General features: G+C 64.8%; 6 protein-coding genes across 10 annotated transcripts in view; 1 reads left to right on the top strand and 5 right to left on the bottom strand.

Moving 5' to 3' along the window:
* The first annotated feature begins 729 nt into the window (after positions 1 to 729).
* On the top strand, positions 730 to 3803 carry GTPBP3 (GTP binding protein 3, mitochondrial). Its single transcript, XM_042887360.1, is given in 10 exon segments — positions 730 to 767; positions 1103 to 1338; positions 1840 to 1926; positions 2002 to 2204; positions 2281 to 2353; positions 2608 to 2669; positions 2671 to 2752; positions 2884 to 3049; positions 3142 to 3417; positions 3541 to 3803. Coding segments are annotated over 10 exon segments (1449 nt in total). The 3' UTR covers positions 3767 to 3803.
* A 1125-nt stretch (positions 3804 to 4928) lies between these two features.
* On the bottom strand, positions 4929 to 7450 carry LOC122188783 (plasmalemma vesicle associated protein). Its single transcript, XM_042887372.1, has 6 exons — positions 6939 to 7450; positions 6563 to 6653; positions 5763 to 6352; positions 5345 to 5447; positions 5190 to 5268; positions 4929 to 5120 (listed from the first exon to the last, which is right to left on the bottom strand). Exons 1-6 carry the CDS (start codon positions 7314 to 7316, stop codon positions 5114 to 5116), a joined length of 1248 nt encoding a protein of 415 aa, XP_042743306.1. The 5' UTR covers positions 7317 to 7450; the 3' UTR covers positions 4929 to 5113.
* A 1632-nt stretch (positions 7451 to 9082) lies between these two features.
* LOC122188784 (ribonuclease Y-like) lies at positions 9083 to 11297 on the bottom strand. Of its 4 annotated transcripts, none has more exons than XM_042887374.1 (5): positions 10876 to 11297; positions 10015 to 10111; positions 9800 to 9932; positions 9574 to 9717; positions 9083 to 9469 (listed from the first exon to the last, which is right to left on the bottom strand). In XM_042887374.1, the coding sequence occupies exons 1-5, from the start codon at positions 11278 to 11280 to the stop codon at positions 9460 to 9462; spliced, it is 789 nt and encodes a 262-aa protein (XP_042743308.1). In that variant the 5' UTR covers positions 11281 to 11297; the 3' UTR covers positions 9083 to 9459. The 4 variants fall into 4 exon arrangements, with proteins under 4 accessions (XP_042743308.1, XP_042743309.1, XP_042743310.1 ...); XM_042887375.1 differs by having other exon boundaries at positions 9628 to 9717; XM_042887376.1 differs by having other exon boundaries at positions 9637 to 9717.
* Positions 11298 to 11388: 91 nt separating this feature from the next.
* LOC122188785 lies at positions 11389 to 12622 on the bottom strand. Of its 2 annotated transcripts, none has more exons than XM_042887379.1 (4): positions 12162 to 12622; positions 11993 to 12089; positions 11804 to 11873; positions 11389 to 11728 (listed from the first exon to the last, which is right to left on the bottom strand). In XM_042887379.1, the coding sequence occupies exons 1-4, from the start codon at positions 12531 to 12533 to the stop codon at positions 11572 to 11574; spliced, it is 696 nt and encodes a 231-aa protein (XP_042743313.1). In that variant the 5' UTR covers positions 12534 to 12622; the 3' UTR covers positions 11389 to 11571. The 2 variants fall into 2 exon arrangements, with proteins under 2 accessions (XP_042743313.1, XP_042743312.1); XM_042887378.1 differs by having other exon boundaries at positions 11389 to 11734; positions 12162 to 12618.
* A 5010-nt stretch (positions 12623 to 17632) lies between these two features.
* On the bottom strand, positions 17633 to 23913 carry CILP2 (cartilage intermediate layer protein 2). The gene is made up of 9 exons (XM_042887370.1): positions 23853 to 23913; positions 22689 to 22784; positions 21979 to 22251; positions 21635 to 21817; positions 20930 to 21088; positions 20560 to 20820; positions 20355 to 20463; positions 20126 to 20283; positions 17633 to 20025 (listed from the first exon to the last, which is right to left on the bottom strand). The coding sequence occupies exons 1-9, from the start codon at positions 23911 to 23913 to the stop codon at positions 17633 to 17635; spliced, it is 3693 nt and encodes a 1230-aa protein (XP_042743304.1).
* An 840-nt stretch (positions 23914 to 24753) lies between these two features.
* YJEFN3 (YjeF N-terminal domain containing 3) overlaps positions 24754 to 27480 on the bottom strand; it is a 3292-nt gene continuing 565 nt past the window's right edge. Inside the window, 4 exon segments of the mRNA XM_042887369.1 lie at positions 24754 to 24965; positions 25449 to 25599; positions 25981 to 26094; positions 26168 to 26278. Coding sequence (XP_042743303.1) covers positions 24754 to 24965; positions 25449 to 25599; positions 25981 to 26094; positions 26168 to 26278 — 588 coding nt within the window.

Raw genomic sequence — 27480 nt, 5'->3', positions numbered from 1 at the left:
CCCCCCCAAGCTGCTGTTTGGGGTCAAACGTCAGCACATGGCCTTGGCCGGGCCTCGGCACCGTGCTATCCCACTCCGGGACACCCCTGAACCCCCCACAACCGGAGCCACCCTCTGCAGGGTTCGTGTCCCCATTAAGGACCAGCAGGGCGGTGCTGGGGAGTGATTGGGGGGGGGAGGGGGGAAGGAGGTGCAGTGCGTCCAATGGGGCTGAGCACCGGGGGGGGGCACTGATGGGGCTCAGAATCCCCGGGAATCCTCCTGCACCCTTCCTGCATCATCCCTACATCCCTCCCTCCTGCATCCTTCCCCATATCTCTGCCTGCACCCCTGCCTGCATCCTCCTGCATCCCACTGCTTCCCTCCTGCATCTCTGCCTGCATCCCTCCCGCATCCCTGTGTCCTGCATCCTCCTTTATCTCTCCTCCATCCCTGCCACCATCCCCGCCTGTTTCCCTCTTTCATCCTCCTGTATCCTTCCCCCCCCCCCCCCCCCCGCCTTTGTCTCCTCTCCATGTCCCCGCTTCCCCCCTTCCCACCCCCCCAAAGCTGGCAGCGTGAGGGCGGAAGCGGCGCCCGAACAGCCTCAGGCAGCGTGACGTCATCCCTCCGCCTCGAACCAATCAGAAATAGGGCTGAGGCATAAAACCCGCCTCTGTCCCTCAGACAACCAATCGGCGCGCGGCGGTGGGCGGGGCGAGGAGGGGGAGGGCGGGGCGTTGCGCGGGCATGGCGCTGCGGAGGGCGCTGAGAGCGGCGGGCCGGAGGTGGGGGCAGCTTGGGGTGGGGGGGCACCTTAAGGGAGGGGGGGCGGCGGCTCTTGGCAGGGGATCTTCTGGGGGGGGTTGGCCCCATGGGTGCAGAGGGCGTGGGGAAGGGGTGCAGTTGTATGGGGAGGGGGTGCACAGTGCACCGGGGGGGGGCGGACGCTCCTGGATTTGGGATTGGGGAGGGGGGGGTGCCTGGGGAGGGGGTGTGCGCCGGGCCCGGGGTGCGCGGGGGAGCGCGTTGTTGGTTGAATGGGGTTGGGGGTCGTTGCATCTCCGTGCTCCTTTTTGGGGTTTGTCCCCACGTGGAGCCCCCCCACCCCGCCCCCTGCAAGGTGTGCGCAGCGCCTGTGCTCGGTGGCACCGGGGGACACCATCTTCGCCGTCTCCTCCGGACATGGACGCTGCGGGGTGGCCGTCATCCGTACCAGCGGGCCGGGCAGCGGGGGGGCCATACGCAGCCTCACCGGGAGCTCCGAGCTGCCCCCCCCTCGCGTTATGGCCCTACGGCGCATCCGGGACCCCCGCACCGCAGAGCTGCTGGACCGCGGCCTCGTGGTCTGGTTCCCAGGTGGGGGCTGGGGGAGAGAAAGGGGTGTGTGGGGGCTGGGGGGGGGTGGGGGGCTGTGGCCCCTCTGAGGGTCTCAGTGGGGGGGTGCCGTGGAGGGCTCTGTGTTATCGGGGTCTGGGTATGCAGTAGGGTCTTCTTGGGCCCTAGAAGGGGCTGTTGGGTACCCGGAGTTGGGGGTGTCTGGGTGCCCATCGGGTGGATCGGGGGTTTGGTGTGGGTTTAGGTGCCCACGGGGGTGGATCTCAGTGCCCAGTGAGGTTTGGTGGGGGATCAAGGGGATCAGTGCAAGTTCTGGGTGCCAGGTGGGGGTCTGGCCGTCATCCCAGCCTGCTGCAGCCCCTCTTGGCTTCCCTGGCACCGCTGAGCGCAGACAGCTCCAGCGATGCTCCAGCATCAAACGCTGCCCCATTGCACCGACCCCGTGCAGCCGTGGGCTCGGGGTCTCTCTCTCTCTCCCCCCCCTGCCCCTGTGGGATTGAAGGCGTTCCCCGTGCTCTGCAGGACCCCAAAGCTTCACCGGGGAGGACTGCATGGAGCTGCACGTGCACGGCGGGCCGGCGGTGGTGAGCGGAGTGCTGCAGGCACTGGGTGAGCCTTCCCACCCCCATCCCCATGGGTGTCCCGTCCCCCCCTCACCCTCTCAGTGCTGATGGCTGCTCTCAGGGCGTCTGTCTGGGCTGCGTCCTGCTGAGCCGGGTGAGTTCACACGCCGTGCGTTCCACCGGGGGAAGCTGGACCTGACGGCAGCTGAAGGGCTGAGGGACCTCATCCATGCTGAGACCGAGGCGCAGCGGCAGCAGGCACTGAGGCAGATGGAGGGCGAGCTGGGGAGGCTGTACCAGCAGTGGGGCGAGACCCTCACCCAGGTGGGGGCTTTGGGGGGTTTTGGGGGTGCTCGGGGACGCGTGAGCTGTCTGTGCTGACTCCTGTGCTACGCCCCAGGCCCTCGCTCATATCGAAGCGTACATTGACTTCAGTGAAGATGACAACGTGGAGGAAGAGGTGTTGTCCCAAGGTGCCCAGTGGGGGTCTGATGAGGGGTCAGGGGGATTGGTGTAAGTTCTGGGTGCCAGGTGGGGATCTGGCCATCATCCCAGCCTGCTGCCACCCCTCTTGGCTCTCCTGGCACCGCGATGCCCACTGAGCACCGACAGCTCCAACGCTGCTCCAGCGCCCAACGCTGCCCTGTTGTGCTTACCCCACTTTGCTGTGGGGGGGGGGATGCACTGATCTTGCTGTTTCCTCACCCCCACCGCTGTGTTCTGGCAGTGGATGCAGCCGTGCGGACCCTGGAGCAGGAGATTGCTGCACACCTGCAAGATGGGCGCCGGGGGGGAGCTGCTGCGCTCGGGGGTCCGCGCCGTCATCGCCGGACCCCCCAACGTGGGCAAGAGCAGTCTGCTCAACCTGCTGTGTGAGTGGGGTGCGGGGGGCTCCGAGAGGCCGCCCCCCCATCCGAGGCAGAGCCACTTCCCCATCTCCATGCTGTAAGGGTGGGGGTCTCTGGCGTCATCCCCCTGAGCCCCGTGTCCCCCCTGTCCCCAGGCCAGCGCCCGGCTGCCATCGTGTCCCCAGTGGCGGGGACCACGCGGGACGTGGTGGAGGTGTCCCTGAATGTCAGCGGTTACCCCGTGGTGCTGAGTGACACGGCGGGGCTGCGTGATGCCACCGACCCCATCGAGCAGGAGGGAGTCAGCCGTGCTCGGGAGCGGTGAGCTGGGGGGGAGGGGGGGGGCTGAGCAGGTGGTGATACAGCAGGCTGTGTCCCCATGGGATGCATCTCCATGGGCTGTGTCCCTGCAGCCTGCAGCATGCAGACCTGGTGCTGGCTGTGTTGGATGCCACCACGGTGCCTGCTGAGCCGGCCGAGCTGGGGGCTGCCCTGGGCTCCTTGGTGCCCCCCACCACTCCCTGCATCCTGGTTCTCAACAAGGCCGACCTGCTGGGGGGGCGCACGGGGGCTCTATGTGATGCCTGCACCCACAGACCCCCGCTGCCCCCCACCACCCTGCTGTCCTGCAAGACGGGCGAAGGCACCGACAGCCTCTTACAGCTGCTGGGGCAGCAGCTGGCACAGCTGTGAGTGCCACGGATCCGGGGTTGGGGGGGCACAGGATGGCACCCATGCACAGATGGGTTTTGGTGGGGAGGGGAGGGGGTGGATGCTGCAGGGTGTTGTGTCCTCCCCTTCTACCCCTCCAGGTGCGGAGACCCCCTGGCTGGCTCTCCCAGCCTGACTCAGAGCCGGCACAGCACCCAGCTGGGGGGCTGCATGGCCGCCCTGGCGCTGTACAGGCAGCAGCAGGATGTGGGGATGGCAGCCGAGCAGCTGCGCCTGGCACGGCGACACCTGGGACGCATCACCGGGCACGTGGGTGCTGAGGACATCCTCGATGTCATCTTCAGGGACTTCTGCATTGGCAAGTGATGGGGGTCCGTGGGGGTATTAAACCGTGGTGCCTTGGGCTGGTCTGCGTCCTTGCCCTGTGCCGGGTGCGCTGCTCTCCGTGCCTGGGGGGAGCGCATCCTGAGCCCCCAGCCGTGGGAAAACCCTCTGGGAAGGGCCGCACTTCCTGGCCAGGAGGATACACACAGAGCTGGAGTGTTGGTGATGGAAAATCCTGCACTTTGTCCTTGGGTTTCCCCTCCCCATCGCACGGCATGGCGCCCATCGTGGTGCCCCAAGAGTGGTGGTGTGAGGATCCCAGCCCCAGGGGAGTGGGTGCCCTCTAAGGATGGGGGTCCCTGTGGCCCCCGTTGTTCTCCCACCCCCCAGATGGGGCTCCCAACAGTGCCACCGTGCATCAGGGCAGCCCCACCACGTGGCTTTGCTTGTCTCATGAGTGATGGGGGGGGATCCAAAGGGACCCAGGGGTGCTGGTGGGGGAGAGGGACACCGCAATGGCCTGAGGAGCGCTCAGTGTCACCGTGTGCTGATGGTGGCATGCAGGTGTTGCGGGACTGGGGCTGCAGCGTGCCGGGTGTCAGGAAAAGCTGTTTAAACAGGAAAGGGAGGAACACACGGCCATAAATCACTGCATGGCCATAAATCACTGCACGGCCATAAATCACTGCGTGGCCATAAATCACTGCGCCTCGGCCCCTGCGTGCCAAAGGTGGGGGTGGTGAGGGCAGCAGGGGCTGCAGGGCTTCTGGGGGGGGGGTTGGTGGGAGGCTCTGCTTTGGCTGGGAGCTTTGCGCTCTCTTCCCAACTGCACAGGGGTGGAAAGCTCCGGGTTTGGCAGCAGGATGGGGGGGAAATGGCAGCTGCCCCAGGGGGAACCTTGACCTGATTCCCACCCCCCCACACCCCCCTCCCCCATTGGTACTGGGGAGTCCCTTACATCCTTGGCTGCTGCTCGGCTACTTCTGGGAACAGCCCCCCCCCTCTTCCTGGTCTGTTTCCTCAGCCTTGCTGCCTCTGCAGCAGGACGGGATGTTCCTGTCCCCCCCACTCCTCCCCATGGCCTTTTTCCCCCTGTCCCAGCCCCCCCCCCCGCACCCCCCTCTCCAGCAGTAAAGCACGCATGCGATGAGTTGTGTCAGTGCTCAGCACAGGCTGTATTCACAGCAGCTCCATGTACAAACGTGGGTACCGAGCCGGGGGGGGGGGAGGAATGGGTAGGCATGGGTTGGGGGTTTGGGGAAGGGGAGGGGGTCGGGTGGGACTCATTCCTCGCTCACTCCTGGTTGGGGTTTTCCATCCGTGCTGTGGGAAGCGCCGCTCCGGGCTCGTCCTGCTGTCCTCCAGCCCCTCACCACGGCTCTCCTCGTGCTACCCGCTGCGAGGAGGGCACAGTCAGCTCTGTCTGCTCCCCATCCCTGGGGGTCTCCAGTGCCCACTCCCTCACCTGGGGTTCCTCATCATGGCCGTGTACTGCTCTATCACGCTCTGCACCACCTTCTGGATCTCCTCCGTATTGATTTTATCTGGCAGGATGAAAGCGGCGGGGTTCAAGCAGGGGGGCACTCAGTTGGGGCAGCGCCTGCTGGGGGTTGGACTCACCCTGATTCTGCAGCGCATCCGCATAGGTGCTGGGGAAGGGGCCTGGCCGCACGCTGCCCACAGCACTGCCTGGCACCCGTGGGGCGGTGTAGTAGGTGCCCACCTACAGAGGGGAGAGAGGTGCACGTCTCTGCTGCTTCCCCTGGCCCTTGCCTGCAGTGTGGGCTCAGCTCCGAGCACTGCTGGCACCAACAGGGCACGGGGACAGGGGTGGCACGGGGACGGGGGTGGCACAGGGACGGGGGTGGCACAGCATGGAGCGTGCGCCCTGTGTGCTAAAGGCTGTGAGCAAGAGCACATCTCCAGAGATACAGGCTTAAAAAAGGTGCGTGCAAGGAAGTGCCCATGCCAAAGTACGCCTGCCAAAGCGCCTCTGCAAAACCCTGCCTTAAACTCCCCATGCCCGGCTGCTCCCCACCTTGGAGCTCATGCAGATGTTGAGCTGCTCGCTGAAGTAGTTGGCTTGCGCGGCGGCTTTGCTCTTCTCTCCCAGCTCCTTGCTGAGCCGCTCCTTCTCTGCCAGCAGCTTCCTCTGCTCCTCCTGGCTGCCCTGCAGCTGCTGCCTCGCCTCCTGCAGCCTCCTGCCCAGCTCCTGCCTCTCGTGGGAGCAGTTGAGGTGGCACTGCTGCAGCGTCAAGTCGCAGACGCTCTTCCCCACGTAGTCGCTCTCGTGCTTCTGCTGCCTGGAGAAGAGCTCCTCGATGCGATGCATCAGCAGCCGCAGCTGATCCTCCACCTGGCTGCAGCCGAAGTTCTTGTTGCTCATGCTCATGGTGCGCAGGTTGTACAGCACGTTGGAGCGCAGCGTGTCGCATTCGCCCCTCAGGTGCTCCAGCTGCGCCTTGGTGGTGCCGCAGAGCGCGCCCGTGGCTTTCAGCTCCTGCTGGCAGCGTTCCTGCTCCTGCCTGGCCTTACCCAGAGCTGTTTCGGCCGTGCTGCAGCTCTGCCCCAGCTCCTTCCTCTGCTGCGTCGCCGTCTCCAGCTGCCGCTGCAGCTGCGCCTTGTCGGCTGCGTGGGGTGGAGGGTTGGGGTTGTGCCGTGGGACCCCCACCCATCGCCCTGATCCTCCCCTCGTGGCACTGCCCAGCCTGGGGGTAGGCCGTGTCTGAGCTCCCTAAGGGTTACTGGGGACCCCCGTGCACGGACTTTGAGGCAGTGGGGGATCTGTGGGTCCTCAGGTGTTGGGAAGGGGATGCCAAGGTTGGGGTTCCCCCTTACCGGTGCAGCTGGTGTTGATGATGTTGATGGCCATGTAGCACTTCTCCAAGTAAGAGTTTTGGAAGAAGATGGTCCTGCTGATCTCCTCCAGCTGAGGGAAAAGCAGGGGGGTGTTAAGGGGATGGGGTCGGCTTGGCCCCCACCGTCATCACCTCACGGCAGCGCCAGGAGCTCCTCCAGCACAGCCAAAGAGGTGGGGACCCCCGGGGATGGCTGTGTCCAGGGATTGGAGGGCCCCACACCCCTCACCCATCTCTGGGGTCTCAGGCAGAGGGTCCTCACCCATCCCTCCGGGTTTCTGAGCAGGGGGTCCACACCCCACACCCCTCACCCCCCCCCTATGGGCTCCGGGCCAGCGCTTCCCCCCAGCTCTCACCCTGGGGGTGCTGTTGGGGGCCTGGCTGCTGTTGCACTTCTCCAGCTGCCCCTGCACCTTCTGCAGCTGCCCCTGCAGCCCTTGGTTGGCCTTCAGTGTGGCGTTCAGGGTGCGTGTCAGGTTGGCGTTCCGGCCGCTCAGGGTGATGATTTTATGGTAGTGCTCCTGCAGCTGCCCATCCAGCAGCTGGACGTGCTTATCGGTGCCGGCGTGCGCGTTGCCGTACACCATGAAGAGCACCAACCCCAGGATGATGAGGAACTGGATGAGGGAGGTGAAGAGGAAGACGTAGCGCATGTAGAAGGCGCAGTCCCTTTTGGGCATCACCTGTTTGCTCTCCAGCCCGAACTTGGCCATGCCGTAGCCGCTCTTCTCCATGCTGCCCGCGCTCTGCTCGCCGCACCCCAGGGCTGTCCCTTTCTACGGGGTCGGGGTGGAGCCGGCTCCCCAGCCGTGTTTATATTGCTCTATTTAATATTTCCTTTCGCTGGGCTCCTTCCTGCCTCTCCGGATGCCTCCGGGTTATCACGGTGCAGCTTCTGTTTGCTGCAGGGCCATTGTTCCCCGTTGCTATAGGACGGGGGCACAGCTCAGCCGTTCCCCCCCCTCCCCAACCCTCCCCGCTGCTGATGGGGATCACATCTCCCCTGGGACCCCACTGCCAGCACTGCCAGGCACGCAAGGGAATGGCTGTCGTGCAGCCCTGGGGGGCAGTGGGCAACGGGGGTGCATTGGGAGGGTGATGAAGACAGACCCCTCCCTCCACACCACCCAGGGCTCACGTCATCATTGCGACCTGGAGATCTTGGGGGGGGGGGGGCACCCATGGGTGCTGCAGTGTTCCCATGCCTTATGCCCTGCTGGGGAAATCACCGGAGGGGGGGGGGAGCACAGCAGGCCCCTCTGAGCAGGGGGCAGCAGGGGGGGGCTGAGCTGGGCTGAGTGCCCTGAGATCCCCACTGAGGGGACTCAACTCCCACCCCCATCAGGTTCCGCTGCTGCGCCTGCAGCGCTGCCTCGTGCTCATCGCCATCCCAAATCTCACCAAGTCACTCTCTTATTTCTGATGAATCTTTGATAAATCGCAGCTGGACATCACTGTACACGTTTCCTTTTCTCTCTTCTGAGTGACACCACAGAGCTGTGAGCCCTGAGGGGACACAGTGCCCGCTCAGGGGACACTCAGGACCCATTCCCCATATTTATGCTGCCCTTCCCCAGCAGCACTGCAGCATTCCCAGCCCGGGGGGGGAGGTCAGGGGCTGCGAGGTGCCAGCGCTGACCCCGCTGCTTCCTGCCCTCACGCTCCCTGGAGCCCGCCGGTGTCTGCGGCGCTGGGGACGGTGTCGGTCCCCCATCCATTCTCAGCTACCACATTTCCTTCCTGAGCTGCAAATAACAGTGAGTCACCCCCCGCTCCCCCCCCGGCCCCACTCTGGGGGCACCGTCTGGGCTCTGCTGGACCCCGACCTCACTTCTGGTCCCAGAGCCTCCCGTGTCACCGACGGCACCGTTCACCCAATGGGACGCACCTCACGGTCAGCCGATCCTCAGCAGCGCTCTGCATCCATCGAGGTGTTCAGGCATCCCCACGGGACCCCTCCCCCCCCCCCCCCCACCGGCTCAGCCCCCTCCCACACACACTTTCTGCCTCTTTGTCCCATTTTCCAGACGGCGTCCCGGCTATAATTAATCCTTCCTGTGCCAAGGGCTGGGGCTGCCTTGAGGTTGGACCATAGGAACGGGTCCTGCCCACCCCGACGCACGGCTGGGTGGGGGGCACCGCCGGATTTGGGGCTGTGAACCCCTTCCTGCAGCCCCTCCTTGCCTGGGGGGCGGTGGGGGTGATCCCCCCCTGTGGGGCAGGGGGGCCGGATGCCTGTTCTCACCCTGCCCTCTGCACAGGATACCGCTGTGGCAGCGGCAGGAAAATCGGCAGCAACTTTCCTGGAAACTGTCTTTCGTGTGGATCAAAGGAACAGGGAAGAGCTGGGAATCAGTGGCAGCCGCTCATCCCTCCCATCCCTCCCCCACCCCCACAAGTGGCTCAGCCCCACAACCAGCAGAGCCCAGTGTTGGTAACCTGCACAGTGCCCCCTAAGCACTGAGCTGGCCAAATTACATTGAGCAGTAAGGGGTCGAACTTCATGGAGCACTATTCCTGTTTAATCAGTAGATGAACAGAATTAATGATTAATGAACGGCTCTGGCTGGCCTCAGGGCAAGGACTGGTCACCATCTTCTGGCCCCAGCAAGCAAACAGCACCCAAAGCTGCTCAGTGTGTTGGGGGGGGGGGGGGGGGAGGGAACGAGACGAGACGAGGGGATGTGGGGAGGATCATTGGTGCTGTGCCCACTCCGCTCTGCTGAGTTCAGAGGGGATGAGCTGCTGCTGGTTTTAGTGCTGGTGGGATTGGAAGAAATGGGCAACCCTGGTTCCTGCTGCTGTAGGGCTGGCGCCATCCCATGCGTGGTGTCCGTGCTGGCAAAGAGGGGCTGGACAGGAGGGTGCTATGGGGCTTCAGCTCTTCCTGCAAGAAGGAGCGGACAGCACAGAGTGAGACCCCGCAGGGACACAGCGACAAAGGGGTGTGATGGGAATCATGCAGCCATGCTGTGCCAGACGAGCCCCCACCATAGGGTGCCCGCTCCCAAAAGGAACAGGGCCGAAAGGCAGAGCAGCACCCACTGGATGTACCGGGAAGGGGAGCACCTGCGCCGTGCCGTGCGGGGCCCCAAGCGCCGCCGCAGCGCATCCAGCTCAGCTGCACGGTCCTTCCTGCAGGCAGAGCACAGCGGGGTCAGGGACATGGATAGGGACGGGATGGGGATGGAGGCAACCCTGGGGCCGGGATCCTCACAGCGTGGCCTCGAGCTGCCGCTGCCGCTCCTCACATCGCTCCCCGCGTGCCCTCAGCGCTCTCCGCTGCTCCGCCATCTCCTCCAGTCTCTGCTGCAGCCCCAGCGCCAGCTCTGCGCCCTGAGCCAGCTCCTCTGCGGGGCAAAGGGACGCCTTGAGCTGGGTGCACGGCCAGGTGACACCCGTGTGGGTTTGGGGCTGGGTGGACAGACGCACCTCGCTGTGCTGCGTTCCTGCGGGACAGCTCAGCCCTGTCACGCCGCAGCCCCTGCACCTCATCCTGCAGCGCTGTGATGTTGGCTTCCAGCCTGGCCTGGGGACACCGTGGCATTGAGATGGGGCACAGCCTGCCCCTGGCTCGCTATCATCCTCCCTGGTGTCCCCAGAGCCGTCCCTGTGTTCTTGGCTTTGCGTCCCGTTATCACACTGGGAAGGTTTCTCCAAGGGTTTAGGGCATGGATTTGGGGGAAAAAAAAAAAATCACACAGTGAAGGGCCGGCTGGTGCCTGGTCTTGGTGAGGACGCACATGGAGACACAGAGGGTTTGCAACTCACTGAGGCACTGCAGAGCCCCCTGCCCAGCCATGCGCTCCTCAAGAGGCCAGGCACTCCTGCTGGACACCAGCAGATCCCACTGGGACCCCGCAGTCGGCGCCAGCCCCGAACGCCAGAGTGTTTCCAGCACCTCTGGGCCATTGTCCGGCCGGATGGGGGGGAGAGGTGGGCCCCTTTTCCTCTGGCCGCAGCGCAGGGCCGAGCCCTTTCCCAGCTGCTAAAAATACCCCCGAGGAGAGGAGCTCCACACCAGCCTGCAGCCTCCACTGCTGCTTTGGGATGCAGTAATTATACGTGTGTGCAGCCACTCAGTTTGGGCTCTGCTAAGAATAGCCATCCCAAGCTGGGCACAGGGAACCGGACAGCAGCTTTCCATACCCCAGTGGGGGCTGAGGCTCCCCGGCAACCAAACCACCCTGGAGACAGAGCATCCTCACGGATCCTTTCTCAGCCCAGCATCGCTCTCCTCAAGTATACAACCCCACAGCAGGGAAACGATGCCCAGGGACCCCACACACCTACCGCCTGCACCCGGCAGGACCGCAGGCTGGAGCTGAGCTTCTCTCCATCCTTGCGCACTCGGCTGAGCTCCCGGCGCAGCGCATCCTCCTCCCTCCGTCTCTCATCAGCCACGTGCTGCAGTTGGTTGAGCTCCATCTCCAGCTGTGCCACTCGCAGTTCCAGCGCACGGCTCTCGTTGGCCGCCCGCTCCTGGCAGCCCCGCAGCTTCCCCAGTGCCTCTGAGCGCCACAGCAGCACCGCCACCGCCGCCGTCACCGCCGCCACCAGCAGCACCAGCAGGGTGCACAGCCCCATTGCCTTCAGCGTGGCTCTGGGCACTGCAGGGTCCATGCTGGGGACGTGGGACAGTGCCACACAATGTGCCCGGCTGCTCCAGCTGGTGGTTTCTCTTCGGTCACAGCCCATGGTGGCGTGGTTTGTGTTGTGCGTGGGAGGATGCTCAGCCCCTGGACAAAGCCAGGCTGCGGGGCTGTGCCGTCCACCACCCCAAAGGACACTGGAGCAGCAGAACGCTTTGGATTTGCATGAAGTTTTACTGGAAATCAGCTTAGACCCACCGAACCGTGTGGCACCGCTGTCCCCCTGAATGTGCCTTGTCCCATCTCACCCCTCGGGCCAGCACTTGGCAAACCACCTCCCCCTGGTTTCCCTGTGGCCCCACACAGACAGGGGCCACCCGGGTCCGTGTCGCTGTGCTCAGTGCAGCCACTTTGCAGTGAGCAGCGTCACGAGGAGGCTCAGGGCCATGGCTGCACCGGAGGGCATCACTGTGCTCCCACTGGAACTGCTGCTCCATAAGTCCCGGATCTGTGCTGACAGCCTGTGGATCTGCTCCTGGATCTGCTCCTGCAAGCTGCTCCTTGGGGGACAACAGGGGTCAGTGACAGAGAGCAGGGATGGGGTCGCAGTGGGGGAGCACAGATCTCACCTGTGCTTCTGCACCTCCTCCAACTGCGCCTTCTGCTGTGCCCCCTCCTCCTGGAGCACCCTGCTGTCCTCTGCAGGAGGTGATATGGGGTCAGGGTGACCCATGGATGGGGAGCGTGGTGCCGGGAAGGGGAGGGGTGGGGGAAGGCCCACAGTGCCCAGGTGTCACGGATGGTGCCCCAGTGCTCACCTTGCAGTTGCTTGATCACAGCCTCCTGCTTCTCCTTATGCTGCTGCAGCTGGGAGATCTGCTGCCCCAACTCCACGACGAACTTCTGCATGTTATCCTGAGCACAGGGACAGGACACAGCTCAGCAAACCCCACACCCAGGGGTCCCTGTCCCGCACCCCACACTCACCAATTGACTCCTGCAGTCATCCCACTTCTTGAGCATCTCAGCGAGGGACGGGTTGGTGATATCCACCATGGTGGTGAGGGTCTGGTTGGTGGCAAGCAGTGCTTGCTCCAATGCAGCCACCTGCACCCGCAGCTGCTGCTGCACCCCCAGCAGCCGCGTCAGCCCCTCCAAACCGGCCACTCTCCCTGTCCCCATCCCCAGCCCTGTTTCTTGCTCTGGTTTGGTGGCCACCAGCCACAGATAGGAGAGCAGGGCTGCAGCCAGCAGCACCACAGCCAGCAGCGCGACCACCAGCCCATAGACCTTCCAGTCTCGCCTGGGTTTAGGGTGGCAGTCTTCACTGTAGTCCAACATACTGCCCTGCTCAGCCATTGCTCCCTGCACCGGGCTGGGAAGGTTTCTCACCCAGAGAAGCTGCGAGCTGAACCCAAATTCTGTTAGTTTTGTTTCTCAGATAATGGTATTTTCCCAGAAAACCACGCGATTGGTTCAAGGGCAGCAGCAGGGGGGGGTGGTGGGGGACGAGGGGGAGGTCAGCGTCCTTCCCAGGGACAGCAGGACTGGATGGCATTGGCTCATCCCATAGTGCTGACCTGTTCCCTGTCTGGGGCTGTTCCACCCCCACGTCCTTGGGGGTGGGAGGCAGAACTGAGGGCTGCAGGGAGTCCCTGAGAGTGGGAGTGGGGCAGAGCGTTCCCCAGGGGAAGGGGACAGAGGGATGTGGAGAAATCTGATGTGCAGCGTTTGGGGTTTGAAAAAGCCATGTGGGTTCCTTGAGGTATGGGGTGTGCTGGAATAGGGCAATGGGTAGCTGAGTAATCAGGGCATGGGGTAATTAAGATGTGGGGCAATGGGGGTGTTGGCTGCTCAGGGTTGGATGGTGGATATGGGTGTGGGATAAGGGATGCTAGATATGGGATCTGCCCCGTGGGATGTAGATGTGCCATGTTGGGTGGTTGGATCTGGGCTATAGGATGAGAGACATTAGATATGGGGTGAGGATGGGCACTATGGGATGTTGGATATGGGAGTAATGCCATGGAAGGCAGAGCAATGACAGCAAAGCAGCAAGGTCCCAGACCCCACCAAGTGAGGGCTTGCTCAGATGCAACAACCCTGAGCACAGAAATAAAGGAAAAAAGGCTGCTTACCTTCAGAAGGCCTCAGGCATGCAGGAAGAACTCCTCAACTTCACTGCCAGCCCATAAATGAGGGCTGGGAAGGGGTGGATCCTGGTTCCACCCTTTCTGGTCACTCAGGTGCACTGGATTGGATTGGATTGCATTGCATGCACCTGCGCTCCCCTGGGCTGGCCCTGCCTTCCAACCAGGTGCTCCATCACTGCTTCAAGCTGTGCTATGGCATTTATGCTACCACAGGTTATTGGGTATGAAATGAGGGATAGAGAGTGTGAGATGTGCTGTGTGGGATGCAGATAAACCACGGGGGGGGGTGTGAGGATAGGGGCTATGGGATGCGCAGTGCAGATTGTGAGGCGGCGGCTGTGAGATCCTGGATATGGGAGAAGGGATGTGGGATTTTGGGACGTGGGTTAATGGCCGTGGCGGTGATGGGCCAACAGTTGGACTCCACGTGGGGTGGTGGGGGACGTGAGTCGCCTCTCAGTGCCCTTCCATTGGCAGCCAGCAGCCCTATGGATGCTCTGCCTCCGACCCCCCCCCTTCCCGCAACCCTCAGTTCATGTTTTTAATGCCTCTGGTTCATCTGAGAAAAACACCAAAACAACCGAAAAAAAGAAAAAGAAAAAAAGAGAAAAAAAGCAAAACCGTGGCACTGAGATGAAAAACACACAACTATGTACCAAACTTTGAGCTCTGAGTCAGATTTCTGCCATCTGGAGGAGCGAAGGGCTCTGGCAGAGCGCTGAGCTGTCGGCACAAGGGCCCTCAATGCGATGCCGCTGTTATTTATGGGATCCTGAAGGTGAGCGGAGGCCAAAGGTTTCAAAAATAGCCCAAGAATGGGGATGGATGTGTTTTCCAGCAGCGGCCCATAGGGAGCAGTGGGAGATGGGGGCGTAACGCCTCACACCGGTCTGAAAAGTGACTGCAGGCAGAATGCGGCCCCAGAGGGCAGTTCTGGGGGTGGGGATGCGTTTCGGGTCGGGATCAATCCAAGGTTTTCTCGCCTTGCATTCACGGCCACGTTTTGGATCGCGATCCCCCTTTGCTTTTCACCCAAACCCGGGGTCGATGTGCCGGGGGGCACGGGGGGCTGTGGCCTTGCCCCGACGTTATGGATGGGCCACGAGGGCTGCCCTCCCCGCTGCTCACCGCGTGTTTTCCTCCTGCTCCGGCAACGCCGCGTCTCTTGGCCAGACGGACAGGAATTCTGCAGCAGGAGCTGCCACGGGTGGGGACGGAGCTGGCACCTCCCGTGTCCCATATTGACACCCCCCCCCCCCCCAAGGAGGCTGGGGCCGGGGGCAGGAGAGTCCTCTGGGCCCCCCCCACAAGGGTCATCACCCCCATAAGGACCAAGTGTGGCGCAGGGAGAGGAGCTGCTGGGATCATTTGGGGCTGCAAAGAGTGCAGCGTGGGGGGGAGGAGGGGACGCAAGGAGCTGCGCCCCCCCCCGGGAGCAGCGAGGGGCCGAGCGCAGCGTGCAGCGTCTGCTGTTCCCTGCTGCTTTCATCCCTTGCCTGTGTGTTCCCTCGCAGCCTGGAACGTGGCTTTCTCTCCTATTTCGGGCTGGAGTTTTGGCCGCCGCCTTTTGTTATTTCAGTTTAGGCGCTCTCATTATATTTTCCATTATTTAAAAGAAAGGGGGGAAGGGGGGGAAAGAAAGAAAGAAAGGAAGAAAAACCACCAGACCCAGAAGCGAGAGAGCTGCTTCCCAAGTCGCATTCCAGCCCACGGCTCTGCTCAGCACAACCTCTGCTCACTGCCAGCACCGGGACGTGCTTGGGGGCACCCATGGGTGCTGCACCCGGCGGGGTGGGGGGCTGAGCAGCACTGGCATCCCCCAGACAAGAGCGGCTCTGTGCCACATCACCTCCATCCCCATCCTCCCAACAATAGGGCACTTCTGACTCCAAAACCATTGCTTTGCAGCAAAGCCCCCCCCCTCCCCCCAAGGCTCCCCCTCCCTCTCCATCAGTGGATGCAGCCTGCCCACCCCCCAAAACCCCGGCGCCCCCCGGTGGGTTTGGCTGTGTGCTCTCTGCTCAGGAGGCCCAGAACGGCTCCATGCTGCAGCGGTGGTCCTCAGCTGCTCTCTGCTTCGCACCACAGTGATGCGTTCTGCATCGGGAAGGGGGGGGGGAAGGGGGGGGGGGGGTGTTATTTTGGTATCCCCGGGGTGGGCAGAGGGTGCGGTGCGGGTGCAGCCGGGTGTGAGGGCACGAAGGGATCCCAGGAGGGTTTGGCCGCAGCCCCCAGCCCGGCCCTGACACCGGGCGGGATTCCAGCCCACGGGAACGCGGGGTTGGGCCGCACACCCAGCACGGACCTCCCGTGCCCGGCCCTCTATGACGGTGGGGGGGAAGCCCCGAGCGTCTCCTCGCAGCCCCCTCCCGATCCGCAGAGCCGGGAGGAGCTCGGGAGCGGTGCGGGGAATGGAGCAGCGCAGGTGGTGCGGAGGAGCATTCAGGAGCCCCCGCAGCCCCCGCTCGCAGGAGGACGTTTGTCCCGCAGCCTTCAGGCTCGGACCTGCTGATGGAATCGCCACGAGCCGCCAAGCATCTTTTTTTCTTTTGCCGTTTTTCATCCCCTTTCGTCAGAAATCGCAGCGGGAGCGCTTTCCTTCGGCCCCCCGACCGAGCCGAGCAGACGGCGGAGAGCAAACCCACCCGCTGGCGCTTCGTCCGCAACCCACAGCAGCAGCTCCCATCTCCCCCCCATCCGGCTGAGGGGACGGGGCGCTGAAAGCCCCCCCGGGGTGGGCAGTGCAGGGGACGGGGTTCACATCTCGGCGTTTAAGGGGAAGAACGCGGGGTCGGAGCGCTCCCCCCTCAGCAGCATCCGACGCGTCCGCGGCATTTCCCCTCCGGGGGGAGCGGCGGGGCCGGGTTTTGGCTGCCGAAGCGCCCAGGGGTGGTTTTGGCACAGCAACCTTCCCCCCTCCCCACGTCCCCCCGGGTGCTCCGTCCCCTTTGATCTCGCCAGCGGTAGCATCCAGCGGCAGGAGGAAAAAATGCTTCTGCGCGGCCAAAGCGTGTTTTAAAAGGGAAACACTGTCCCGAGAGCAGGAGGGGATGTTTTGGCCCCGCGGACGAAGCTGTTCCATTACAGCATCCCCCGGGCGGGGCGGGGGCTCGGGGCTGCTGTCCGCCAAGGGGTCCACGTGCTGGGGGACACCCGCACGATCCGCGCCCCCCCCCCCCCCCCCGCCGCGTCCTGCACGCCGCCTGACCCCGTGCCAGCGGTTCCCCGGCACATCGTGGCCGGGTGCTGTGGAGACGGGGCTGCCACGTCCCCCGGCTATGGGGCCGGTCGGTTCCTCCCCGCCCCCCCGCGCTGCGAGGCCGCCAGCAGCCTGCAAAGCTGCTTTGCTTACCAAGGCAAACAGCAGCCGCCGTGCTGCTATGGTGCGGGGAGACGCGGGGCCAACCCTACTTGGGGACAGAGATGGGATGGGACCCCCGGCCCATTTTGGGCACAGCGGGGAGGGGGGTGCCGGGGATGTCCACGCTCTCCGTTTTGCCCCCCAGCTCTGGGCACCCCCCAAAGGAATCCCAGCAGCCACTCGGGTGTAAACACAACCGTATATTTTGTAATAAATAATGTACAATCCTTCAGTCCTGCCCTCGCCCCCGTGCGCTGCCCGGCCTTCCTGGGAGGGGGGGCGGGGGGGGGTCGGAAGAAGCGAATTTTGTTTCTGTTGGGAAAATGGAATCTGGGGCGCAACACGTGCCCGAGGTCAAACATGGGGGTAGGGGGGTCTGGGCTGGGTGCAGGAGCAGCACAGTGCTGGGGGAGGGGAAGGCTGTGGGGGCTGAGCTCGGCGCCCCCGGCACGCTGCCCGCACCCAGACAGGTGCAGGAGAGAGAAGAGGGCTTTTCAACCAAACCCTTGTTTTTTTCCCCCAAAGAAACCCCACATTTCCTCACCCACCCCAGCGGCTGCAGCACCCAGCCACCACCGAGGCTGCCCTCGGCTCCCACGATGGCACACGGGACCCCATCCCCATCGATCCCTTTCCCCTGTTTGCATTCACCCCCGCGGATTTTCTCTTTATTTTTAAATAACCCCCGAAGGGCCACGTCCTGTGGCTGGGGGGAGCACCACGAGCTGCCCCGCGCGGGGCTGGGGGCGAGGGCAGGGCACAGCACCGGGGGTCGGGGGGCATCTCCCTGCCTTCCCCTTGGAAAACGTCCGTGGGCAGGGGGACCATCCCCGCCGGACGCGTCCCCTTGCCTCTCAGCGTCCCCCCCATCCCACCTCCGTCGGTCGTTATAAATGAGCACGGGTAAAAGCAAGGGGGAGGAGCGGGATGCGGCGCCGCGCCGCTCACTGCTGCGCCCGGACGCGGCCCATTCTCCTCCGGCCGCCGGGGCTCCGGGGGGTGGGCGCGGGGCTCAGGGCTCGCACGCCGGAGGCGAAGTCCAGCACTTCGGGGGGAGCCCGGCGCAGCTCCCCGGCGCCCATCTCACGCCGGATCTCATCCAGCGCTTCGGCCGGCGACGTCAGCAGGCGCTGGAAGAAGCTCTCGCGTCCCGCCGGCCGCTCCTGGCAGGTGAAGGTGACGGCCGTGCCCGCGTCCGACTTCATCTCCCGCGAGAAACCGTCCGACGTGCCATCAAAGCAGCGGCCGATGGCGATCTCTTTGGCCAGGCGCGGGTTCTGGTCCGTCACCGTGTAGATGCCGTAGTTGTGCCCCAGCGGGTCGACCGGCGCCAGCATGGTGAAGGCGGCCGTGTTGTTATTGTCGGCCACCGGAGGGTGCCGCGCCAGATAATCCCGCAGGAGCCCGTTGACGGCCGTGCGGCGGCAGCTGCCCTGCGGGATGACGGACACCAAGGTGCGATCCACCAGGCTCTGATCGTACAGCATCCCGCTGCACTTGAACTCCAGGCAGGCTCCCGAGCTGCCCTCCCGCATGGCGTCCCGCACGCTGCGGGCATCGCGCAGCCCGTACAGCTGCCCCAACGTGCGCGGATGGCTGCCGCCCTCGTTGCGCGAGCGCACCATGTACTCCTGCGGCCCTTCGAGGCGCACTTTGATGAAGCAGGCGCGGAACTCCTGAGGGTTGGGCCACCAGGACAGGTAGTCACCGGTCCAGGAGGTGAGGTCGCTCTCCTTGAAGGGCACCACGTTGTATTCGTACTTGTCCACCTCCACGCGGTAGAAGCGGAAATGGTTGGCGCTGACCGGCGCCTCCTCGCACTCCCTGAGGCTGCGGTAGGGGTAGATGGGCCCGTTGGTCTCATCGATGTTGTTGGGGTCAGGTTTGGCCACGTTGACCTGGAAGGCCGTCTTCTTGATGTCGGGGTCGTCGTGGTCCAGCCGGCGGTAGCCCAACTTGTTCAGGTAGGGCTGGGACACTCCGACAGCGTTGGGGTTGAGCTTGGGGCTGGAGGGCACGGCCTCGAGCTCCTCGCCGCCCAGCGTGGCTGTGATGTATGCCGTGTAGGCGTCGGGGCGGCGGGCGTCGCAGAAGGCGGGCAGGCAGGCGCCGTTGGGGCCCGTGACCACGCTGTCGAAGCGGCCCCAAGCCCGCGGGTTGGCAGGGAAGCCGGGCTGGGGCTCCAGGTTGATGAGGCTGATGACCACCCCCTCCAGCTGCTCATAGGGGTTGAACTTCTCGTTGCTGTAGGCCCTGACCTTGACGAAGCAACGGCGGTCCTCTGGCACGTCCAGATTGAAGAGCCGCCTCTCGCGGATCTCCATGTTCCCCACGAGGAAAGTCCGCTCCTCCCTCCTCCCGCGCCGCTCCTTGGTCGGGCGGAGGACACCCTCCTCCTCCCACAGCCCAGTCTCGGGGTTCAGGGACCACAGCTTCATCTTCTGCAGGTGCTCCGCCATCCAGATCTGCCCCGCGTCCATCCGCACCTCCACCGGCCCCGTCTGCAGCGCCGTGCCCGAGTCCCCATCCCGAAAGTCCACGGCAAACATGCCGTAGGTGCGCAGGGGCACAATCTCCCCATCGGCATTGGCAAAGCTGAGGTCGCTGGAGGCGGCGCGTGCCGTGGCCACGTCCCTGGGATCCAGGAAGGTGACGCTGGCTGTGACGGTGCCCTTGAAGACCTCCCCGGAGGGGCGGAGGAAGGCTCCGGCGGGGATGACGAGCTCAGCAATGGGCTCCTGGCCGCTCGCCTCACCCAGCGGTATGGCATTGAGCTGCCCAGCATCCAGCTCCACCGCCTCCTTCTTCCGCATCATCTTCACCTCCTGGTAGACCGCGCCGCCGCGCCTGTCGAAGGGCAGCACCTTGACGGCATCCAGCAGGCGCTGCTGCCGGTCCACAAAGCGCGCCACCAGGCGCTGCGTGTCGGGCGGCACCTCGATGGTGAAGGAGCCCTGGAATCCGGTGAAGCCGATCTTCTTCTTCCCCAGGAAGATCTGCCCAAAGCGCAGCGGCTCTCCGGTGTCGGCTGCAGTCACCCGTCCCTGCACCAGGACGCGGGGCTGCACGCAGGGCCCGCAGCCACACTTGGCCACCACCTTGATGGGAAGGACGGACCCACGGCAGCGGATCTCCCGCGTCTCCATGCGCCGCACCCCGCAGCAGCGCCGCGCTCCTGCCCCGCACCGCTGCCCGTCAGCTGGGCTGCCAGCACACGGCGTGGATGGGCAGTGCCCCACGTCGTAGTAGCGGGACCCGCCGGCGTCCTGGTGGCACTCAGCGGGCAGCTCAACCAGGCTGGGCTCTGGTGCTGCTTTGCAGCTCTGCTGGCCCTGGGCTGGGGGAGAGGGCAGAGAGGGGTTAAGGTCCCTATTCCATAGAGATCCTGTGCTGCCAGCACCGTGCTCCTGCCCCACGTAGACCCCATCCCCGCTCACCCAGCACGGTGAGCTGTGCCGGCGCAGATCGGATGGCTCCGGCCTCGGAGCTGGCCTTGCAGTGATAGGTGCCTGCCTGCTCCAGTGTCAGCGCCTGCAGCACCAGGCGGCTGCTGTAGCGGTGTGCTGTCCTGTCCAGCAGTGTCCCGTTGTGGTACCTGCAGGGAAGGGATGCGGTGAGTGGGGATGCAGCAGGTCCTCCTCATCCCCTCTGCCCACACCCGCTCACCAGTAGTACTTCTTGGGCACGGGTGTCCCCGAGGCTTTGCAGCAGAAGGTCACCTCCTGCCCGGCCACCCGCACCTTCGGCGTGGGGTGCAGCACCACGTAGGGCTTCTCTGCAGGGGAAGGACCGGAGGGTGCAGCTGTGAAGCCCTCCCTGCTCCCCTCATCCCTCCATGGCACATCCATGGGGCGCCGTGCTCAGTGCTCACCCAACTTCTGCAGCACGATGTGTGCCACCAACAGCCCGGTGTCGTTGGACACAACGGGTGCCAGTCCTGGAGCAAAACCATCACGGTGGGCGCTGACGTTTGCACCGATGTTCACACACAGCCCAGTCACACGAAATGCCCCACGCGTGTCACTGCGTGCCAGCAGAGCCGGCGGGCGTCCCTCCAGGTAGACACGGGCACCGGGCAGCGCTGCACCAGCGGCGGAGACGACAGCGCCCTGCAGGGTGTGCTCGGGGCAGGCTGCGGGACGGCACGGCGCTGAGAGCTCACGGCCACCGGCACCAGCGGGGCCAAGCCGGGGTTGGGAGGGGGACAGGGGTCAGCATCTCCGCGTCCCCAGGGCAGGTACCTGGGCAGGGCGTGGGGGGACACTGCTGCACCTCGGAGGGGTGTCCGGCGCACAGCAGCTTCCGGGCGTTCTGGCAGCTCCGCCGGCGGACACGCGTCCCAGTGCTGCCGCAGCTGCGGGAACAGGAACCCCACGCGCCCCACTCCGTCCACATCGGCTCTGCGGGGAGACGGCGAGGCGCTGGGCAGCAGCACCGCCCATGGGAGATGGGATGGGAGATGCAGGCAAGAGGGGGTCCCCACCCCACGAGGCCCCATGCGGCTGCCGTGCCCCGTGCAGCCCCCGGCTCGGCCCCCCAACCCCCAGCCCGGCCCCCCGGCCCCTGCCAAGCTATTTTTATAAGCGCAGCCTCTGTGATTGCCATTAAGCCGACGATGTGCGGGCGGAGGCGCTGCGCCCGGGGCGTGCCGCGTGGGCTCGGGGGCGGCCGCTGTACGGACGCGGCCCCCGCAGGGCGGCCCGTGACCCATCGTGGGGCTCGGAGCCGGCGGGGGTGGGGGGGAGGAGGGTGCAGAGGAGCGCAGAACCTTCACCGGCAGAGCCAGAACGGGAGACCGCAGCCCAGCGCCGACATTCCTGCGGCCGGGGAAGGGCCGCCGATTGGCTCCGCCGCCGTCTCCTCCATCTCTTTAGGAACAGGAGGCGGCAGGTGGAGCCGTGGGAGTGGGGTCGGATCCGTGCGTGGGGAGAGGGGGGTGTCCGTACCTGGGCAGGGCCCGGTGCTGCACGGCCGCCGTTCCACCGCCTTGCCCCTGCATTTGAGCTCCTTCAGCGCGGTCACCACCTGCGCGTTGACGCAGCGGCGCCGGCGGCTCTGGGTCCCGCTGCTCCCGCAGGCGCTCCGCGAGCAGGGGCTCCAGGAGGACCAGTGAGACCAGTAGATGTGCTCTGGGGGGGGCAGAGGGGGTGACTGAGGGGGGCAGGTTCATGGGAACCCCTCGCCCCGGGACCGACTCCCCAGCAGCACTTCTCCCTCGGGTTGGTGCCGTCCGAGGGCGATGGGCTCGGACCCCCCCCGAGGTGCCGTCGGGGCCGGGGTCGGCACTCACCCAGCGGGCAGAGGAAGCGGATGTGGTAGTTGGAGCAGGTCTTGCCCTGTGGCTGCTCCTTGTTGACGCACCGAAAGCCCTTCTTGGGGCTGAAATGCACCACCTCGCCCACGTCCTGGGGCAGCTCCCACTCGGTGGTGCGCGCCTGGATGGCAACCGGCCGCGCGCAGACACGTCCGCGGTAGTAGAAGCGGATGGCATCCAGGCTCTCGTAGTCGCCGTCCCCCCCGGGGTGGTCGATGTTGAACCACGACGTCCATTCAGCCCCTCCGCCTGTATGGAGCCCCCCGTGAGCGCACAACCCCCGTCCTTGAGCGCACCGATGTGGCCTCGGGTGCCACCGGGGGTGAGGAAGGGGCAGGGACATCCCGGTACGGCTCCATGGAGACAAATGGGGGCTGCAAGGGGAAGGATGAGCAGATACAAGCAGCGGGCGCTGTGACACGGGGAGCTTGGGGGTGGCTTCGCATCCCTACTGCAAGGGGGCAGTGCCAGGGAAAAGCTTGATGTCCTCGGGGGGAGGGGGGCGGCACGGGGGGGGGCACTGCACTGTGCAGCCCCTTTGGGTGCTATGAGTAGAAGTGTCCCTGCACTGCCCTGGCTGTGGGTCCCCCATGGTGCGGTGTCCCCAATGGTTTGGTGTCCCCTGGATCCCCACGGTGTGGTGCCCCACACGGACTCAGGGACTGCTCTGTGGTTCTGTGTCGTACCTGCTGTGTTCAGGTCGAGTTCCTCTGGGCTGGGAGCTTTCCAGGGTTTCCCCAGTGCATCGTTCTTGCCGGGCTCCAAGTCGTTCTCCAGTGACTCTGCTGGGGGCATAGGGTGAGAGTCCCCAGCAGTGGCTCACCCCATCCCCAGGGCTGTCACTGAGCCACAGACACCGACGTTGTGGTGTAAATCACATCTTTCTCCAGGCACGGGGCAGGTGGGGAGCATAGGGAAGGGTTTGGAGCAGAGGCTGCATGCTGGAAATGCTGCCCCAGGGTGACGCAGGGTGTTGAGCTGCCTCACTGAGGCCACGGCATGATCAGCCCCCAGCAACCAGAGCAGACACGGCAGGAAATTGGGCTGTAGCACTGCAGCCTGGGGCTGGGTGAGCAGGAAAGCGGGTGGCACGGTGCGGATTCAGTGCCCGAGTCCCCTCCACAAGGGGTCAGCTCAGGACATCCCCTCTTGCAGCAGCTGGGTGCAGTAATTGGGATTTCAGCCACGCAATGGGCACCGAGCGGCGGGATGGACAAACGGATCCCCAGAGAGGAGCTGGGATGTGCGGGGCTGTGCGGGGATTTCTGCGGGACGGCGACCAAAGGGGAGAACCGATGGACCCAGAGCAGCCCGGGGAGGTCTGCAGTGAGCTGATAAGCGTGCCCCGTGGGTGGCTGTCACCCCAGACAGGACGTGGCCCCCCAGGACCATGAGCACACGGTGGGTAACCCCCCGCGGGGAGCATCCCTGTGCCGGCTGCAGCGCCACCCCGTCCCCATCCCCTGGGGACACGGCGGAGCCTGGTGGCAGAGCGCAGCGGGGACTGCAGCCCCTCGTCCTGCTGGCTGGGTGGATTTTCCCCCAGGTTCTGTTCCTTGGCAGGGGGGCACATCCCCGGCTCCCCCGGGGAGGACGAAGCGCCCCGATGGGGGCAGCACGGCTGCCATCGCCGTCATCCCATCGGCTACCATCGCCGACACATCCCGCTCGCAGGAGGGACGTTCCCAGCGGCTGTCTGACATCTGGCCCCGGCAAACATCTGGCGAGCCCCGGGGGCTGCCGTCCTTCCCAACGCCACCCCCAACCCCCGGCCCTGCGCCGCACCACGCAGGAGGGGCTTTCCCAGCCGCGTCCCTGGGATGCTGCTGCAAAGGCTGAGGTCTCCTTACCTGCTGCCCCGGTGCAGCAAAAGGCGGCGAGAGCCAGGAGGGCCGGCAGCAGCCGCTCCATTGCTGCCCACGCACCGCTCCACCCGCGACTGCGAGCGCGGCCGCCTCGCAGGTCTATATAGGAGGGCTTTCCCCCTCGCGCCAGCAGACAGCAGAAATCGGATCCTGGCACTCAGGGCCGTCAGCTCCGCCGCGTTTGGCCCCGTGTCAGCAGGGAAGCGGGAAGGAGCCCTCAGCCCTCCCCGTGAGCCGGCCGCGCGCTGCCACGCGCCGCTCCAACCCGGGAAACTTGAGGGCTTGTTTTGCAAAGCTGCTAAAATTGGATGCACTTGGGAATGCAGTTGGGAGGGAAGGGGAAAAAAGATGAAAAAGGCCCTTCCTCTGAGCTCATGCGGTCAGGGTCGGGGTGCCAGCGCTCCCTGGCACTGCTGCGCGTGGGCACGGCCGGTGGGTGCCCATGCTGTGACCTGGGCCACGTGTGCAGCTGTCAGCTGAGACTGTGAGCAACTCACTGCATCTGTGGCCCCCGGCACCCCCCAGGGTAGAAGGGGAACAGCCAGCAAAAGGCAGAGAGGAGGCATCGCCCCCAACCGTGGCCCCGTCCCCAGGTCCCTCTGTTCCCCACACTCAGGCTCCCAGAACCTGGATTTCTGGGGTCACCCAAACCCCGCATCATTCTGGGGCTGCAGACGCTTCCTCCCCATCAGCTGGCACTGGTAGAAGCAGCCCCAGCTCTGCCTCATCGCCATCCTCACCATTAATCAAAACCTGGGGTTGTTTAGCCCTGTACCAAAGGGCTGCACCCCAAGAGGTGCCACACCATGGGGACAACGCACCACGGGTACCAACGGGACCCACAGAGCTCACCCCATGCAGACACCGAGCCAGCCATCCCAGCACTTTATTGAGGGGCACTCAGGGCCACCACGCACTCGGTGCCCGGGTACTCAGGAAGGTTGAGCTCAAACTTCTTCTGCACGTCGTAGGGCACGAAGCGGCCGGCCACAAAGTGCTGACGGCCCAGGAAGCGGCGGGCGCACAGCTTGGGGGCCATCAGGGACACCAGCACATCAGGGCTGATCCCACCACTGCTGCCCGCCTCCACGTCCCACCCTGCAATGGCACAGAGATGTGGGGAGGGGATCAGATGGGGGCAGGGGGTGGCGAGGTACGGGGATGGGGCTGGTGGGGTCCCCGTGGCACCCAGAAGCACTGCTGCCCTGCAGCGCCCCGGCTGCGTCCTGGCACGGTGTGGGGTTGTGCTCGGTGGGAATTCACCAGCAGCTGTGCCCAGGGCTTCTGTTTGCTCCTCCGGCAGCAGGGGAGGAGTGGGGGGGGTGATGGCAATTCCAGGCCTGGCCACCAGACACCCGGGTGTTTGCAAATTACATCATGTCTCAGTTCGGGGAGTTGGTTATTTGTTGGAGATGCCCTAAATGCATCCTCAGCCGTCAGCAGCACTCAGAGTGAACTGCAGGGACGCTGCCGAGCCGGAGGTTGTGGGGGTCCCAGAGCTTCCCCCACCCCTCCTACACTGGGGATGATACCTTTCCTAGGGGCAGATAGGGTGAAAAACTACCCTGGGGGTCCCCATACCTGAGGGCACATCCAGGCTGACAATGGGGATGCGGACGTGTTTTAAGGTGGCAAGGATGCCAGCACAAGGCCCCCTGCTCTCACCCAGCTCCGCTTCAGCCCCCAGCACCGCATCCACCACCGCGTTGTAGGCATCGTTGATCAGCTGCACCTGGAGGGGGGGGGGACACGATGGGCAGGTGGGGGGTCCCCAAGCTCCCCAGACCCCCATCCACCCACACACCCAACCCCAGAGCGTGGAAACGCTGCCCATGGGGGCATCCCTTTTCCCAGCTGAACGGGATGCGCACAGCGATTGCCAAAGTTCCCCCCACCAGGCAAAGGGAGGGGGATGCAGCGCGGCCAGGACAGCGATTTGAGGTCACATTCCTCCTCCGAGGGAGTCCAACACTTCCAACAACAACAGCAGCCTCGGAGCTGTGGGCAGGGCCAGCAGCGAGCGTGGATCTCACCCCCCGTGGATGCTGGGGGAGATCAGCATCCTTGTAATGCCCCAAAGTGCATCAGTGGGGACCGTGGGTGGGGGGCTCACCTCAGTGGGGAGGTACGAGAGGAAGGGGATGTCCATCTTCTCACACTGAGTGGTGAAGTCCCGGTACAGGGGGTCCAGGGAACGTTTGGGGTAGAAGATGGTGGGTTCATAGTCCTGCACAGCAGAGCAGTGTTGGACCCACGGAGGAGGAGGAGGAGGAGGAGGAGGGGGAGGAAGAGGTACCTACAAAGACACGCAGGTGCCGTGCGCACACCAGCCCGATGGCCCCGTTCTGCTCAGGGCCGCACACCACCAGCACTGTGGGCTGCTTCCGTGGCAGGGATGGCAGCGGGAAGGCCTGGGAGAGAGGAGCGGGGCGTCACTGCATCCCCCAGCCCTGGGGCGACAGGGGAAGGGGCCTGGGGGGAACCGCGGTGGGGATGCGAGGCTGGGCGGCAACAGGTGAAAGGTGGGATGAGGCCAGTGCCTACAAGGGGACGGGGACGGCGGTGACCATTATGGGATGGGGAAGGTGCCTACTGTGGTTCAGGGCTCGTACCCATGGTGGGACAGAGCCGGTGCCCGCAGCGGGTCGGGGCTCCCCGCCAGCCTGCTGGGAGGCGGCTGCGCTCCACATACCAGCAGCCGGCGAAGGGAGGCTCTGTTTATCCATTGACAGATTTTTTCCTGCTCACGCAGCCTGGCTCCTGCTTCCATCCAAACCTCGGAGCCCCGCGAGGCACCGCCAGTCCGCAGCCGCTGGACAGACCCCGCTCACCCAGCCCTGGCCCTGCTGCAGCGTTTGGCTGCGGCCCCGGAGCTGCGCTTCCAGCTGCCGTGTGGCTCCCAGGAATGCGCCGGGGGGAGCCCAGGGAGGGGACGATGCTGGGGGTATTGCACAGCTTGGGTCAGTGGGAGCTGTTCCCATGTGACTCCCAGCCCCACAAGGAGGTGGAGGAGGAAGAGGAGGAGGAGGAGGAGGAGGGTGCTCCCACTTATTGGGATGCTGCAATGTGGGGCCGCGCCAGCCTTGCCGACCACAGGATGCGTCGAAGATCCAACACCCAAATACTTCTGCTGCTTCAACAAAGTTCTGTGCCCTGAAAGAAGGGGAGGGCAGAGAGCAGCCCAGACACCTCGAATGGAAAAGCTGAGCCGGGAGCGGAGCTTGCTGCCCTCATGAAGCACAAAGCTGCCCTTGATGCTGCACCTTCGCTCAGCCACGCTGCCCTGAGCATCACTGCCTCCGCTTCCTCACCCCTAGCACTGAGCAGGGTACCTGGAGAAGGGCTCAGCTTCCCTTGCTGGGGACATAAGGGCCCAGTTGAGCCCAATTCACCGCAGGGAAAAGCGTTAACAGGATTGCAAAAAGCAGTGGCAAAAAGTAATGGAGAAGCTGCAGCCCTGGGAACGGTGGGGACGGGGAGGGCAGCGCTGTCTGCTGGGTTCTGTCCCCTCCCTGGGGCTGGGGCTGTTCCCTGGTTCTGGGGCGAAACCAAGGCTGGGAAACCAAGGGATGGGATGGGATGGGATGGGATGGGATGGGATGGGATGGGATGG

This window comes from Lagopus leucura, unplaced genomic scaffold (assembly GCF_019238085.1).
Source record: "Lagopus leucura isolate 7727_CA_CO unplaced genomic scaffold, USGS_WTPT01 Super-Scaffold_100081, whole genome shotgun sequence".
Taxonomy (NCBI): domain Eukaryota; kingdom Metazoa; phylum Chordata; class Aves; order Galliformes; family Phasianidae; genus Lagopus; species Lagopus leucura.
This window is presented reverse-complemented; position numbering and strand designations above follow the sequence as displayed.